The 16,051-nt window shown below is 44.7% G+C and overlaps 1 protein-coding gene across 6 annotated transcripts in view; it reads left to right on the top strand.

The window, feature by feature from the left end:
* The window catches only part of pde3a (phosphodiesterase 3A, cGMP-inhibited), a 547,044-nt gene that overhangs the window by 428,030 nt on the left and 102,963 nt on the right, over positions 1-16,051 (top strand). For all 6 annotated transcript variants that reach the window (XM_063072391.1, XM_063072390.1, XM_063072389.1 and 3 more), the window contains one exon: positions 12,955-13,112. In XM_063072391.1, coding sequence (XP_062928461.1) covers positions 12,955-13,112 — 158 coding nt within the window. The remainder of the gene's footprint in view (positions 1-12,954; positions 13,113-16,051) is intronic.

Raw genomic sequence — 16,051 nt, 5'->3', positions numbered from 1 at the left:
CTGAATGTGTGGCTGAGGAACTGGTGCAGGAAGCAAGGATTTACATTCTTGGACCACTGGGGTATGTTTTGGGGTAAGGATGAATTGTACAAAAGGGACAGGTTGCACCTTAATAGGCGGGGGACCAGCATTCTGGCAGGCAGGTTTGCCACTGCAACATGGGTGTGATTAAACTAAGTCGTGGGGGGGGGGAACGAACTGGAAATATAAGGATGTAGATAAACGGAAAGTGAGGATAAGAAAATTAAGAAAGACAACAGAATCAACAGAGCAGAAAGCTCAAGAAGGGATCGTACAGTATGGCCAAGTGATATAGGAATTGATATGGGAGGTGAGGGGAGTAATGAATTAAAAGTATTGTATATGAATGCACGAAGTATAAGAAATAAAGTGGATGGGCTTGAGGCACAGTTGGAAATTGGTCAGTATGATGTTGTAAGAATAACAGAGACATGGCTTCAAGTGGACAGGGCCTGGGAAATGAGTATTCAAGGGTATACGTCCTATCGAAAGGACAGACTGATGAGCAGAGGGGGTGGGGTGCCTCTGTTGGTGAGGAATGATATTCAGTCCCTTGCGAGGGGGGATATAGAATCAGGAGACGTAGAGTCAGTATGGATAGAACTGAGAAAATGTAAGGGTAGAAAGACCCTAATGGGAGTTATCTACAGGCCCCCAAACAGTAGTCTGGATGTAGGGTATAAGGTGAATCAAGAGTTAAAATTGGCATGTAGCAAAGGTAATGCTACAGTTGTTATGGGGGATTTCAACATGCAGGTAGACTGGAAGAATCAGGTTGGTACTGGACCCCAAGAAAGGGAGTTTATGGAGTGCCTCTGGGATGAATTCTTAGAACAGCTTGTACTGGAGCCTACCAGGGAGAAGGCAATTCTAGATTTAGTGTTGTGTAATGAACCGGATTTGATCAGGGACCTCGAGGTAAAGGAGCCATTAGGAGGTAGTGACCATAATATGATAAGTTTTAATCTACAAATTGAGAGGGAGAAGGGAAAATCGGAAGTGTCGGTATTACAGTTGAACAAAGGGAACTATGGAGCTATGAGGGAGGAGCTGGCCAAAGATCAATGGAACAATACCCTAGCAGGGATGTCAGTGGAACAACAATGGCAGGTATTTCTGGGAATAATGCAGAAGGTGCAGGATCAGTTCATTCCAAAGAGGAAGAAAGATCCTAAGGGGAGTAAGGGGAGGCCGTGGCTGACAAGAGAAGTAAGGGACAGTATAAAAATAAAAGAGAAGAAGTATAACATAGCAAAGATGAGTGGGAAGCCAGAGGATTGGAAAACTTTTAAAGAGCAACAGAAGATAACTAAAAAGGTAATACGTGGAGAAAAAAATGAGGTACGAATATAAACAAGCTAAGAATATAAAGGAGGATAGTAAAAGCTTCTTTAGGTATGTGAAAAGGAAATAAATAGTTAAGACCAAAATTGGGCCCTTGAAGACAGAAAGGGGTGAATTCATTATGGGGAACAAGGAAATGGCAGACGAGTTGAACAGGTACTTTGGATCTGTCCTCACTAGGGAAGACAGAAACAATCTCCCAGATATAATAGTGGCCAAAGGACCTAGGGTAATGGATGAACTGAAGAAAATTTATATTAGGCAGGAAATGGTGTTGGATAGACTGTTGGTTCTGAAGGCTGATAAGTCCCCGGGACCTGATGGCCTGCATCCCAGGGTACTTAAGGACGTGGCTTTAGAAATTGTGGACGCATTGGTAATCATTTTCCAATGTTCTATAGATTCAGGACCAGTTCCCATGGATTGGATGGTGGCTAATGTTGTCCCACTTTTCAAGAAAGGAGGGAGAGAGAAAACAGGGAATTATAGACTGGTTAGCCTGATGTCAGTGGTGGGAAAGATGCTGGAGTCAATTATAAAAGATGAAATTACGACACATTTGGATGGCAGTAACAGGATAGGTCCAAGTCAGCATGGATCTATGAAGGGAAAATCGTGCTTGACTAATCTTCTCGCCGATACCTCCTCTTATTTACCCCTCGATCGTGACCCCACTAAGGAGCACCAGGCCATTGTCTCCCACACTATCACCGACTTTATCCGCTCAGGGGATCTCCCATCCACTGCTACCAACCTTATAGTTCCCACACCCCGCACTTCCCGTTTCTACCTCCTACCCAAGATCCACAAACCTGCCTGTCCTGGCCGACCTATTGTCTCAGCTTGCTCCTGCCCCACCGAACTCGTTTCTGCATACCTCGACACTGTTTTATCACCCCTTGTTCAATCCCTTCCGACCTATGTTCGTGACACTTCTCACGCTCTTAAACTTTTCGATGATTTTAAGTTCCCTGGCCCCCACCGCTTTATTTTCACCATGGATGTCCAGTCCTTATATACTTCCATCCCCCATCAGGAAGGTCTCAAAGCTCTACGCTTCTTTTTGGATTCCAGACCTAATCAGTTCCCCTCTACCACCACTCTGCTCCGTCTAGCGGAATTAGTCCTTACTCTTAATAATTTCTCCTTTTGCTCCTCCCATTTCCTCCAAACTAAAGGTGTAGCTATGGGCACCCGTATGGGTCCTAGCTATGCCTGCCTTTTTGTTGGGTTTGTGGAACAATCTATGTTCCGTGCCTATTCTGGTATCTGTCCCCCACTTTTCCTTCGCTACATCGACGACTGCATTGGCGCTGCTTCCTGCACGCATGCAGAACTCGTTGACTTTATTAACTTTGCCTCCAACTTTCACCCTGCCCTCAAGTTTACCTGGTCCATTTCCGACACCTCCCTCCCCTTTCCAGATCTTTCTGTCTCTGTCTCTGGAGACAGCTTATCCACTGATGTCTACTATAAGCCTACTGACTCTCACAGCTATCTGGACTATTCCTCTTCTCACCCTGTCTCTTGCAAAAACGCCATCTCCTTCTCGCAATTCCTCCGTCTCCGCCGCATCTGCTCTCAGGATGAGGCTTTTCATTCTAGGACGAGGGAGATGTCTTCATTTTTTAAAGAAAGGGGCTTCCCTTCCTCCACTATCAACTCTGCTCTTAAACACATCTCCCCCATTTCACGTACATCTGCTCTCACTCCATCCTCCCACCACTCCACTAGGAATAGGGTTCCCCTGGTCCTCACCTACCACCCCACCAGCCTCCGGGTCCAACATATTATTCTCCGTAACTTCCGCCACCTCCAACGGGATCCCACCACTAAGCACATCTTTCCCTCCCCCCCCCGCATTCCGCAGGGATCGCTCCCTACACAACTCCCTTGTCCATTCGTCCCCCCCATCCCTCCCCACTGATCTCCCTCCTGGCACTTATCCGTGTAAGCAGAACAAGTGCTACACATGCCCTTACACTTCCTCCCTCACCACCATTCAGGGCCCCAAACAGTCCTTCCAGGTGAGGCATCACTTCACCTGTGAGTCGACTGGGGTGATATACTGCGTCCGGTGCTCCCGATGTGGCCTTTTATAGATTGGTGAGACCCGACGCAGACTGGCAGACCGCTTTGCTGAACATCTACGCTCTGTCCGCCAGAGAAAGCAGGATCTCCCAGTGGCCACACATTTTAATTCCACATCCCATTGCCATTCTGACATGTCTATCCACGGCCTCCTCGACTGTAAGGTGAAGCCACACTCAGGTTGGAGGAACAACACCTTATATTCCGTCTGGGTAGCCTCCAACCTGATGGCATGAACATCGACTTCTCTAACTTCCGCTAAGGCCCCACCTCCCCCTCGTACCCCATCTGTTACTCATTTTTATGCACACATTCTTTCTCTCACTCTCCTTTTTCTCCCTCTGTCCCTCTGAATATACCTCTTGCCCATCCTCTGGGTCCCCCCCCCACCCCCGTCGTTCTTCCCGGACCTCCTGTCCCATGATCCTCTCGTATCCCCTTTTGCCTATCACCTGTCCAGCTCTCGGATCTATCCCTCCCCCTCCTGTCTTCTCCTATCATTTTGCATCTCCCCCTTCCCCTCCAGCTTTCAAATCCCTTACTCACTCTTCCTTCAGTTAGTCCTGACGAAGGGTCTCGGCCTGAAACGTCGACTGCGCCTCTTCCTATAGATGCTGCTTGGCCTGCTGCGTTCACCAGCAACTTTGATGTATGTTGCTTGAATTTCCAGCATCTGCAGAATTCCTGTTGTTTGACTAATCTTCTGGAATTTTTTGAGGATGTAACTATGAAAATGAACAAGGGAGAGCCAGTGGATATAGTGTACCTGGACTTTCAGAAAGCCATTGATAAAGTCCCACATAGGAGATTAGTGGACAATATTAGGGCACATGATATTGGTGGCAGAGTACTGACATGGATTGAAAATTGGCTGGCTGACAGGAAACAAAGAGTAGCGATTAACGGGTGTCCCTTTCGGAATGGCAGGCGGTGACCAGTGGGGTACCGCAGGGTTCAGTGCTGGGACAGCAGCTGTTTACAATATTCATTAATGATTTAGATGAAGGGATTAAAAGTAACAGTAGCAAATTTGCAGATGACACAAAGCTGGGTGGCAGTGTGAAATGTGAGGAGGATGTTATGAGAATGCAAGGTGACTTGGACAGGCTGGGTGAGTGGGCAGATGCATGGCAGATGCAGTTTAATGTGGATAAATGTAAGGTTATCCACTTTGGTGGCAAGAACAGGAAGGCAGATTATTATTTAAATGGAGTCAAGTTAGGAAAAGGGGAAGTACAACGAGATCTAGGTGTTCTTGTACATCAGTCACTGAAAGCAAGCATGCAGGTACAGCAGGCAGTGAAGAAAGCTAAGGGTATGCTGGCCATCATGACAAGGGGAACTGAGCATAAGGGCAAAGAGGTCCTTCTGGAACTGTACAGGACCCTGGTGAGACCACACCTGGAGTATTGTGTGCAGTTTTTGTGTCCAAATTTGAGGAAGGACATTCTTGCTGTTGAGGGAGTGCAGCGTAGGTTCACAAGGATAATTCCCGGGATGGCGGGACTGTCATATGTCGAAAGATTGGAGCGACTGGGCTTGTATACACTGGAATTTAGAAGGATGAGAGGGAATCTGATTGAAATATGTAAGATTATGAAGGGATTGGACACCCTGGAGGCAAGAAGCATGTTCCCACTGATGGGTGAGTCCAGAACCAGAGGCCACAGTTTCAGAATAAGGGGTAGGCCATTTAGAACGGAGTTGAGGAAAAAACTTCTTCACCCAGAGAGAGGTGGATATGTGGAATGCTCTGCCCCAGAAGGCAGTGGAGGCCAAGTCTCTGGATGCTTTCAAGAAACAGATGGATAGAGCTCTTAAAGATAGTGGAATCAAAGGTTATGGGGAGAAGGCAGGAACTGGATACTGATTATGGATGATCAGCCATAATCATAGTGAATGGCGGTGCTGGCTCGAAGGGCCGAATAGCCTACTCCTGAACCTATTGTCTATTGTCTATTGAAACATGTTTATTCCCCTGCATAGATGCTGCCTGACCTGCTGAGTTCCTCCAATGTTTTGTGTGTATTGCTCAACTTGTTCACAACTGTGACAGATGAGGGTGTGTTCATTACATTCTCCCTTTCCTTGCTTCAGCTTCTTCTCCCACCCGTGCACCACCTCCTGTCTGTGCTTCTTGGATACTCAGTGTTTATCTGGTGGTACAGGGTGTAAAGCTTCTGGTTCAGATTCGGATTCAAGTGTTTTTTTTTATCACATTACATTGAAATGTGTTGTTTACATTAACAACCAAAACACCCAGTGATATGCTGATGCAGACCACAAGTGCTGGCAGACATTCCAGCACACAATGTTCAGCAGAACAACATAGAACACAAGGAAATAGATCACACCAAACGCAAAGCAATAAGAGCAAAACAAGCTCTGTTCTTCCCTTCCATGCACATACATAATCCTCTAACCCCAGTACTGGCCATTGGCAGCCTCCAGCACACTTGTGGTTTTGCAGACACTGGGCCTTCAACTTCCCCAGCGAACTCACAGAGAGCCGCAGACTCAGGGATCCAGCCATTGGGCCTCTACTTCTGGAGTTCTGATCGATCGTCAGACTTCAATCATAGGTATCGACTTACATCTTGCCAATGGTGAGCTTGATGGCAAGCAGACAGGAGATCATCAGCCAATTCAACACTAGATTCATCATCATGGCTTGGATTTGCGAATGAAGATTTAAGAAGGGGGCTGCCCATGTCTGCTGCAGGCTTGCTGGTGGCTGATGAGGCCAATACGGGATAGGCAGGCCCAGCGGCTGCGAGGGAAGTGCTATAGGATGATTGTAGATGTAGGCGTGTCCTTCAGCCTGCGCAGTGGTATTTTAGGTGGAGTGCAGTGTGCGCTGTTCTGGCCCCACCCTTTCCACCCAGGGTTCATCTGCCATAGCCTAGCAAGCTGGGACAGCGACAGCGAGGATCTCGGGTCGTAGGAGTTATGTCAGAGTGTCCTTCTCCTAGGCTGATGACCTGACAAGGCTAACGAGCCCCATCTGCCCGGGATTTGAAGTATAGAAGCAGAGTAAAGGGAATTTCCCCATGACGTCAAGGTAATATTTGATTATGTGTAGCCTCAAGAATCCTTGGTAAAGTTGGACCTCAGTGAGAATCAGTAGATACCTCTCCACAACCTGGAGTCATTCTGAGCACAAAGGCCTTAGATGCCAATTATTTAGCCATAAGTCATCACTGCATGAACTCCTTTGGTCAGTGTGCTGAGGCCATCTTCCATCAGGGGAGGGAGATGACTGCTGATTATTTGTGTTCATTCCTATTCACTCCCCCCTGGATAATGAAGCTGTTTGGCCTATGTACAACAAGAATTTGACCACATTCCTTGTATTTGGCAAATTACAGTACATCCGTGCCACACAAGTTCCAGATAATCACCTTCTCCAGGAAGAGAGTTTCCAACCAGATACACACTGGTTGCCATATTGACCAGAAACTTGAATAAAGAAGCCATATAAATATCATGGTTAAAAACTAGGTATCTTCTGGAGAATGATGCACAAGCTGACACATCAAAGTCTTTGTATTCCATCTATTTATCAGGTCTATCATGGTATATATCATGGTATCATGTATCACTCTCCCAACACTACTCAGCACAGAGATGAGAGTTCTTCACCTGGAGGATTATAAACGTTTGTTTTGCCCAAATGGCCTGCAGAGACTCAGTCACTCCGTATACTGAAGATAAAGGTATGAGAGGAACCAAGAGAGATAGGATTAGTATGGTAAAGTGTCATCAACAATCTTACAAAATGGCATTTGATCACCTACTTAGTAAGGCTGAGATTGGTTTCCACCAATGCTATACCATGTCAGATCTCATTACAGCCTTGGTTCAGACTCGAACTGGTGACCTGAATCATGGAAGGGAGTGGCCACCCATGATACCGAGTCAAGATTTGATGGCATGTGGCTTCAGGAAAAGATTTGCTATAAAAAGATAGAAACCACTTGTGTGGCAGAATGGATTTCTTCTACATTTATTTCTTATGTGCTCGAACAAGAAAGAGCAACCAATGCTTCAAAATAGCCTGCTTGATGGACACCTTATCTGCCACCCTAAACACTCTACCTCCTGTGGTGCATGACCCCTTTAATATGTACTGGGTCAACTCATCAAAGCTTCTTCAGTGGCACTTCCTCAGTCTGCATCCCAGATTTACAAGCACAGAAGATTAGATTATGAGAACACTCAGTCCTCGTTTATTGTCATTTAAAAATGCATACATGCATTAAGAAATAATACAATGTTCCTCCAGAGTGATATCAAAGAAAAACAGGACAAACCAAGACTAAAACTGACAGTACCACATAATTCTAACACATAGTTACAGCAGTGCAAAGCGATACCATAATTTGATAAAGAACAGACCATGGACACAGTAAAAAAAAAGTCTCAAGTCCCGATCCACTCCCGAGTCCCCAATAGCAGGCAGCAAAATGGAGAAACTCCCTGCCATAAACCTCCAGGGACCGACAACTGCTGATGCATTGGAAGCACCCGACCATAGCCAACACTGAGTCTGTCCATCCGAAAACTTCGAGCTTCCGACCAGCCCCTCCAATACAGCCTCCCAAGCACCATCCTCTGCCGAGCACCTTCGATCTCGCCCCGGCCACTGAAACAAGCGAAGCTGAGGATTCGGGGCCTTCTGCTCTGGAGATTCCGGACCACACAGTAGCAGCGGCAGCGAAGTGGGCATTTCAGAAGTTTCTCCAGATGTTCCTCTGTACTCTCACATCTGTCTCCATCAAATCAGAATTGTGCACGGTACCCTAGTTGATAGATTACAGATATCATTCACCGGAAAGGCCGCGCGCGCTGCGTCGTGTCGCCATCTTCTCCTTCACCACTAATAACAGGATGCAAGGGAATCCTGGTAATTCAAGATTTTCCTCCAAGTCTGGCACCTTCCTCACTTGGAAATAGTTGGTCAGTGTTTCAATGATGCTGGGACTAAATCTTGGCACTCCCTTTCCACCACCACTGTGAAAGTTACTTAACCAAGGAATCATGAAGGCATATCACTACCATTTTCCTAGGAGTTTGCCTTTAAATGTTGACCTTGTCAGAGTTGGCCAATTCCAGTGAATGGATAAAATGACAAAAGATTCCACAGATGATGGAAGTCTAGAGTAACACACACAAAATGCTGGAGGAACTCAATAGGCTGGGCAGCATCCATAAGTCCATAAGATACAGGTGCAGAATTAGGCCATATGGCCATTTCTTCTTGGCTGATCCATTTTTCCTCTTAGCCCCAATCTTCTGCTTTCCCCCCCATATCCCTTCATTCCCTGGTAAGTCAAGAATCTATCAACCTCTGCCTTAAATATGAATAAAGACTTGCTCTCCACAGCTGCCTGTGGCAAAGAATTCCCCAGATTCACCAGGCTCTGGCTAAAGAAACGAGCTAACAACTTTCATCAGGACTGGGGGGTGGGGGTGAAGCTAGAAGAGGAAGATCATTTCTTTCAGAAGTGTTTGGTGTTTGGTCATCCATAGTGAAAATTAGGAAGTTGTTGAAGAGTTCAAGAACAGGTGAAGTGTTGCAATGTAGGTGGGAAGGGACTGTACCAAGGGGGACTAACTAGAGTTGAGGTACACGGATAGAAGTTCACTGGGGATGGAACAGACAGAAACAATGGGCCTACCAGACATTAGGTTTGTAGATCTTGAACAGGAGGTAGCAACGAGCAGTGCGGGTTAAGAGAACTATGTGGTTGGTGGCAAGAGATCTCCAGAGTGAATAAAATGATGAATTGCAAGATGTATCTAATTTCTTCACCTCCAGCCTGGAAGAGTCAGCCGCATAAAACTTGATTGAAACCCTCATGTCGACTGGCAGTGCCATCTTTGTGCATCAATGACTACAATGGGTGGAAGTCAGTGTGGCATTATCAACTGAAGCAGTAAAATTTCTAACATTTTTACTCATTGGGATCATGTTGGGAGGTTGCCTCCCCCTACAATATTTCCCCTCTGCCACTTCTGCTTACCCTCTAGTAGTGAAGTCATTTGAGTTGAGTATGATGTTCTCCTCAGGGGTTGTCTATTGGTGGGTCCTCAGGTGGCTGTAGAGGCCAATCGGGATTTATATATTCTAGTGCATTAGTGGTCGCTGTGGTTACTGCTTGTGTCCCCTTTAGTCTCCCCTTTCACAGCTGCCTCTTGTTTTTTATTGCACAACGGAGTTAACACAACTCCTCCTTGAACAGACTTCCACCAGTTGATCTTTTGAGTGCAATGTCTTCCCAGTTTTTAGATGAAATGTTGAGCTTCTTCAGGCTGAATCTGATGTTATCTTTGAAGCATTTCCTTTGCCCACCCAAGGCTCGCTGATTTTCCTTCAACTAGGAGTAAAGGATCTGTTAGGAGAGATAAGAGTTAGGCATCCGATTGATGTGACCTATCCACTGGAATTGGTATTTCTTTATCGTGGTAGAGGTGCTGTTCATGTTGGCCTCCTCCAGTATGCTGGTGTTAGCGTGTCTGTCCTTGCCCTCTACACATTGCTCAGTCACACTGCAGTCCAAGGGGAATACTGACTAAAGCATCTGTAACTGGCACCAACTAAAATTTGCTTCAGCACTTTCCACACAACACCCTACAAACATGAACCAAGTGTGGAAAGCACGAAACAATTGTAGCACTGTACTCAGAGAAGAAATTAGACAGAAACAGGTTCATACTATTTGATGGCAATCCCTTTATTTGGTCTCTTTCCTGAGGTTTTAATGCAGCACAACCACAATGTAAGGTGTCAGGGAACTAATTTAAAACTCACATTATGAGCAACCCATATTCTAATCTATGCACGTTACAAATGAAATTAACATCTAATAAATTTCCTTCTTGAGGAACATTCAAAGAATTCAAAGAATATTTATTATCAAAGTTATGTATGCAGTATACAACCCTGAGATTCATCTTCCCACTGACAGCCATGAAACAAAGAACAATGGAACCCATTTCAAAGAAAAACATCAAACTACCGCCCCTCCCACCCAATATACAAGAAAAAATAAATCGCACAAACGGCACAAAGAAAAGATCAAAAGCACAAAATCAAAAGCCATGTTTCAGTTCAATTCAGTGTTCATTATCAGCAGACTACCCCATTCAAAAGTCACCCATAAGTAGCAACAAAAAAGAAGCAATCAGAACTAGAACAACATCATAATGTGAATTAGAGCCCAATTTCCAAACTGCGTTGATTAAACCTTGCTCTGACAGTATTGAGGGAGAGAGAGAGAGAGATTATTCAAACTTGTTAATACCCACAGTGTATCCAAAAATTCATGGCAAGACCAGTCTTATCAAAGTGCTAAGTTAAAGGAGGGTGTAGACTGGAGTATCAAGCTGGGAAATGGTGGTGTTGGCATAACTTGTTCTTGCCTGCGAACTGACATTGTGATCTGATCCCTATTAGTTGTCTGTTTTGCTCCTGGTATTGCCCTCTCCTGCAAAAAACTAGAGTGATTTGTGGTAAAAGTACAGTACTGTGCATATGTAGAAAAATTCCTGTAAATCAAAGATGCTTTCAAAAATAATGAAATAAAAGTTTCCAAATAACAAAAAATTACTGTTAAGAGCAGTAAACAGTAAACAACTGGATCAATTCAATATTTGCTGTGATCACCCTTTGTTTTCAGACTGTATTAATTCTGTTAGGTACCCTCTAGTGCAGTTTTATAAGAAAATTGTCTGGTAGTTTGCTCTGGAAGGCTTGCCATAGTTCTTCTGAAGATTTTGGCTGTCTTGCTTGCTTCTGTCTATCCAGCTAATCCCAGACAGCCTTGATGATGTTGAGATCAGGGCTCTGAGGAGGTCACACTATCTGAAACCACATAAAATATCTAGGGTGCTTCAGCTTCTGTACAGTTCTGTACATGCATTACATGGGTCATTAACTTGGGCCTAAACTATTCCCAGAGCAGTCAACCAACAGGATATACCATTCCTAACTACGCTAGTATTCCAGTGAAAGTTATTTAAAATTAACCAGCAGTATCAACAAACTTGTACCAAGCTCAGCAAGACCAAAGAATTGATTGTGGACTTCAAGAAAGAGAAGTCAGGGAACACACACCAGTCCTCATTGGGGATCAGCAATGGAAAGGGTGAGCAGCTTCAACTTCCTGGGTATCAGTACCCAGAAGACCTGCAATGGGCCACACACACTGATGCAATCAGGAAGAAGTAGCCAGCGGCTATACTTCATTAGGGGTTTTAGGAGATTTGGTATGTCACCAAGGACTTACAAATTTCTCTTGATCGATATAGAGAGCATTCTGACTGTTTATATCACAGCCTAATATGGACCCTCCATTGCACAGGGTTGTAAGTAGCTGCAGAGGGTTGTGGACTTAGTCTGAAAGATCACAGACACAACACTCCCCACCACTGAGAACATCTTCAACAGGGGGTGCCTTGAGATTCTGGCGTCCATCACTAAGGACCCTCACATTTGCTTGTTACTGTCATCAAAGTGTAAGTACAGTAACCAGAAGACACACACTCAACATTTTAGGAACAGCTTCTTCCCTTCTGCTATCAGATTTCTGAATGGCCAACGAACACTGCCTCGCGTGTGTGTTTTGTACTACCTCACTGTTCCTCTTTTGGCTCTGTTTATTTTTTTATTGTAGCTCATAGTAAATTTTTTATAACTTGCATTGTGTTGCTGCCATGAAGCAACAAATTCCATAACATTCCGCGTCAGTGGTAATAAACCTGATTCTGATTTGAACCATTTGGTTGCTCTCTTGATTACAATCAGGTGCTTGCTACGAAAATTTCTTTGTCAAGGCCTTATAATGACCAAACAAAGTGCACCTAATGCAACTTGATTTAATTAACTGTGTGCTTTCTATCTAAAATTGCTTCATTTACCTGTGTTTATTTGGTTGAAGGCCTTGCCATTTCCCTTCCTGATGTTATATTAGTTCATGCTAATGATTTAAACTGCTTCCTTCTGTTAGTTTATTTTGATATTTTTGTGTGTATATTGTTCTATAACAAAAGACCATTGGAGTCAGCCAGTTTGAATTGACCTTTAGAAATAATCCTATTGACAAACCACTGAAATTTTCACCTCTCAGAAAGCTTTAAACTCTCAGAGGGGTATGGGCCAAATGCCAGCAGATGGAATATCTCAGGAAGACACATTGATCAGCATTGACGAGTTGGGCAGAAGGGCCCATTTCTGTAGTGTATGATTATCTACTTTCAGGGCTCACTCAGACTTGTAGAGTTATGCAACTTAAGAACTGGGCCTTTGGCCCGCTAAATCCATGCTGACCACTTTTCCTATCAGCACTAATCCAATTTGCCTGCATTAACTCCATATCCGTCCGTGCCTTGACACTTGAATTAACTTTAATCTGTAAAGTTCTTTATTTTCATTTGTGCTTGTTGATGATTGAAGTTGGATCTTTGAAACATAGTTAATCATTTCATTTCCTTTAGCGACTGAGGAGAAGTCTGCCCCCAGGACTGCTAAGACGGATTTCATCTACTTGGACAACGACCACCTCTGCCACCGGTCTACCTACTGTGGAGCCAGGACCTGTCAGGAGAGACCGCAGTTCAAGCATCAAACCCACTCATGAGGCTTCACTGGGCAGGTATGCCCTACCTGCTAATCTTGGATGCTATATATTTAAAATTTGCATTGACACCAGAAAATAATTAAACTCAGAGCTAGTTGTAAAATTCTAAGCTGCTGCCCCTAACTTAATCATTGAAAGGAAAGCTCAAAGTGTGACAAAAGTTAAGTGGATTGTTTCTACATTTTTTTATGAGCCATGGATTTTATATGGAAGAACACTGCAGGGTCCTGGGGCCTGGAAATACCATGTGGTGCACTGTGATGGGCTGGCAAATGAAGTGGCATGTTAGCCCAAGTTGGGTTTTGAACCCTGGTTTGGTTTGTTCTCCATCTGGCTGCGAGGACTTCCTCCAGGTGATCCGGTTTCCATGTCCTGAGTTTGTGTTAATTGGCCACTGAAAATTGCCCTCAGTGTAGTGATAGCAGGATCAGGTTGGATTAATGGGAATGCGGAGGTAACAGGTTACAGGGAAATAAGTGGAGGAATGCAACTGGTGGAATTACTCTGCACAGCTAGCGGGGACTCACTGGGCTGAATGGTCTAAGTGTAGCCCCCTGGTTGGCCTCAGGCTCGCTCAGCTCGCTTTCGTCCAAGGGGAGCAGCCTTCGGCCCCGCCAAACTGGGTAATCAGTTTGTGTAGATGCTGTGTGATGTACCCCACCCCGCCAAATAACAGACAATACACCATATGCGATTAAATGATTACACTTTATAAATCTTACTGGAACTGTGTAATTAATAGAGATACAATATAAAAGGGAAAGTAAAAGGCGCCAAATTTATCAGAGTTCAACCACTTCGTGCACAACCGTGGAGCTCAATTAATGGAGTCTTCTTTCCACCATTCGATCCCCTCCGACCTCCTCGACCCATTGCCTGGGACCAACCACGGTGGTCAACCGGACGCTCCACATGAGTCTGTCTTCATCTCCTCTCCTTGCCGAAGACCCTGGGCCTCGGACTCCTGCTCGGGGTCCGTTCCGTCGCCCAGCTTACAGCATCGCGTCTCGTCTCTCTGTCCCCATCGCGCCTTCTGCCCCAAAGCCCACGAAAACAATAGCTTACAGACACACAAGAAAGAATAACATCAATCCCAATTGGTTAACAAATGAATACAATTCTCATTATCAGTAATTATAACCCAAACAAGCTGCTAGAGAGAATCACTTTCTCAGCAGTTAACATAACAAAGAAGCCATTTTATTCTAACATAACTAAAGAAATCCCTTACATAAGGAAAAACAAAAATATTGTCGACATTGATGATTCATTTAGAGTTTCCAATAGATACGAAACTAGCAAAATATCTAAAACACCTGACTATACCTTGACACGAGGAAATCTGCAGATGCTGGAAATTCAAACAACACACACAAAATGCTGATGAAACGCAGCAGCCCAGGCAGCATCTATAGGAAGTGGTACAGTTGACGTTTCGGGCCAAGACCCTTAATCAGGACTAACTGAAAGAAGGGATAGTAAGAGATTTGAAAGTGGGAGGTAGAGGGGGAAGATCCAAAATGATAGGAGAAGACAGGAGGGGGAGGGATAGAGCTAAGAGCTAGAAAGTTGATTAGCAAGAAGATACAAGGCTGGAGAAGGGAGAGGATCATGGGATGGGAGGCCTAGGGAGAAAGAAAGGGGGAGGGGAGCATCAGAGGAAGATATAGTGAGAGGGACAGAGGGAGACAAAAAAAAATTTAAAAAATAAATAAATAAATTAGGGATGGGGTAAGAAGGTGAGGAGAGGCATTAACGGAAGTTAGAGAAGTCAATGTTCATGCCATCAGGTCGGAAGCTACCCAGATGGAATATAAGGTGTTGTTCCTCCAACCTGAGTGTGGCTTCATCTTGACAGTAGAGGGGGCCGTGGATAGACATGTCAGAATGGGAATGAGACGTGGAATTGAAATCTGTGGCCACTGGGAGAACCTGCTTTCTCTGGCAGACAGAGCGTATACCTTAAGACCATTTCAAAGGCACTGAGCGAAGAAATGGATTCAATTCAATACAAGTAGTAATCACAAAAGAAAATTGTGGAGTTAACGCAAGTTCAGTGTAGTATGCAATTTTGCTTCTGGCAAGAGCAGCACTGGCCTGAGCCATGCAACAACGTGTGGCTCAGATGATTTTGGTCACTGTATGCATTGTCCGCAGGTGACGTAGGTGTATTCATATGGAATTATGTTTGTGAGACCCATTTCCTTGTTGCCGGTGCAAGTCCTAAACCATGGAACCCAGGAGTAGGAACACGTTTTAAGAAAGTCTTTATAAGTAATATACTTGCATTTCATAGAGTACCAATTGAAACCCGCATCACATTCGATTCCTTATGTAGATCACATCAATGTTAAAGATTAGCTTTATTTCTCCTACTTACAGTGAAATGTGTCATTAGCATCAACAACCTACACAGTCTGAGGATATGATGGGGGCAGCCTGCAAGTGTGGCCATGCTCCTGGCATCACTATAGCATGCCACAACTTACTAACGCTAACCCGTACGTCTTTGGAAAGCGGGAGGGAAGTAGAGCACCCGGAGGAAACCAACGTGATCACAAGGAGTGTGTATGAACTACTTATAGGCAGTGGTGGTAATTGAAGCCTGATTCCCCGTGTTGTAAAGTGTTGCTTTAAATGCTGCACTCCCGCCCACCCATGGTAACTGATTGGCCCCACCTCTTACTTGTAATGAGGGAGAATATATGATTTTGCCAGCAATGACATGCCATAGATCGATAAGTAAGAAGGCTTGAGATAAATAGATAGATAAGGGAAGAAAGCGAGTGAAACAAGAATGAAAAAAGGAAATAGTGCACAATGGTGCTTCCAGGGGAGCTGCTCCTCATAGCCCCGGCAGCCTGGGTGAATTCCTGATCTCCGTGCGGAGTTTGAACAGTGTCATTATGACCGCATAGGTATCCTCAGAATGCTCTAGTTTCCTCCCACATCAA

Source organism: Mobula hypostoma, chromosome 20 (genome assembly GCF_963921235.1).
Source record: "Mobula hypostoma chromosome 20, sMobHyp1.1, whole genome shotgun sequence".
NCBI classification, from domain to species: Eukaryota; Metazoa; Chordata; class Chondrichthyes; order Myliobatiformes; family Myliobatidae; genus Mobula; species Mobula hypostoma.
The sequence above is the reverse complement of the archived record's forward strand: the minus strand, read 5'-3'. Positions and strand labels throughout refer to the sequence as shown.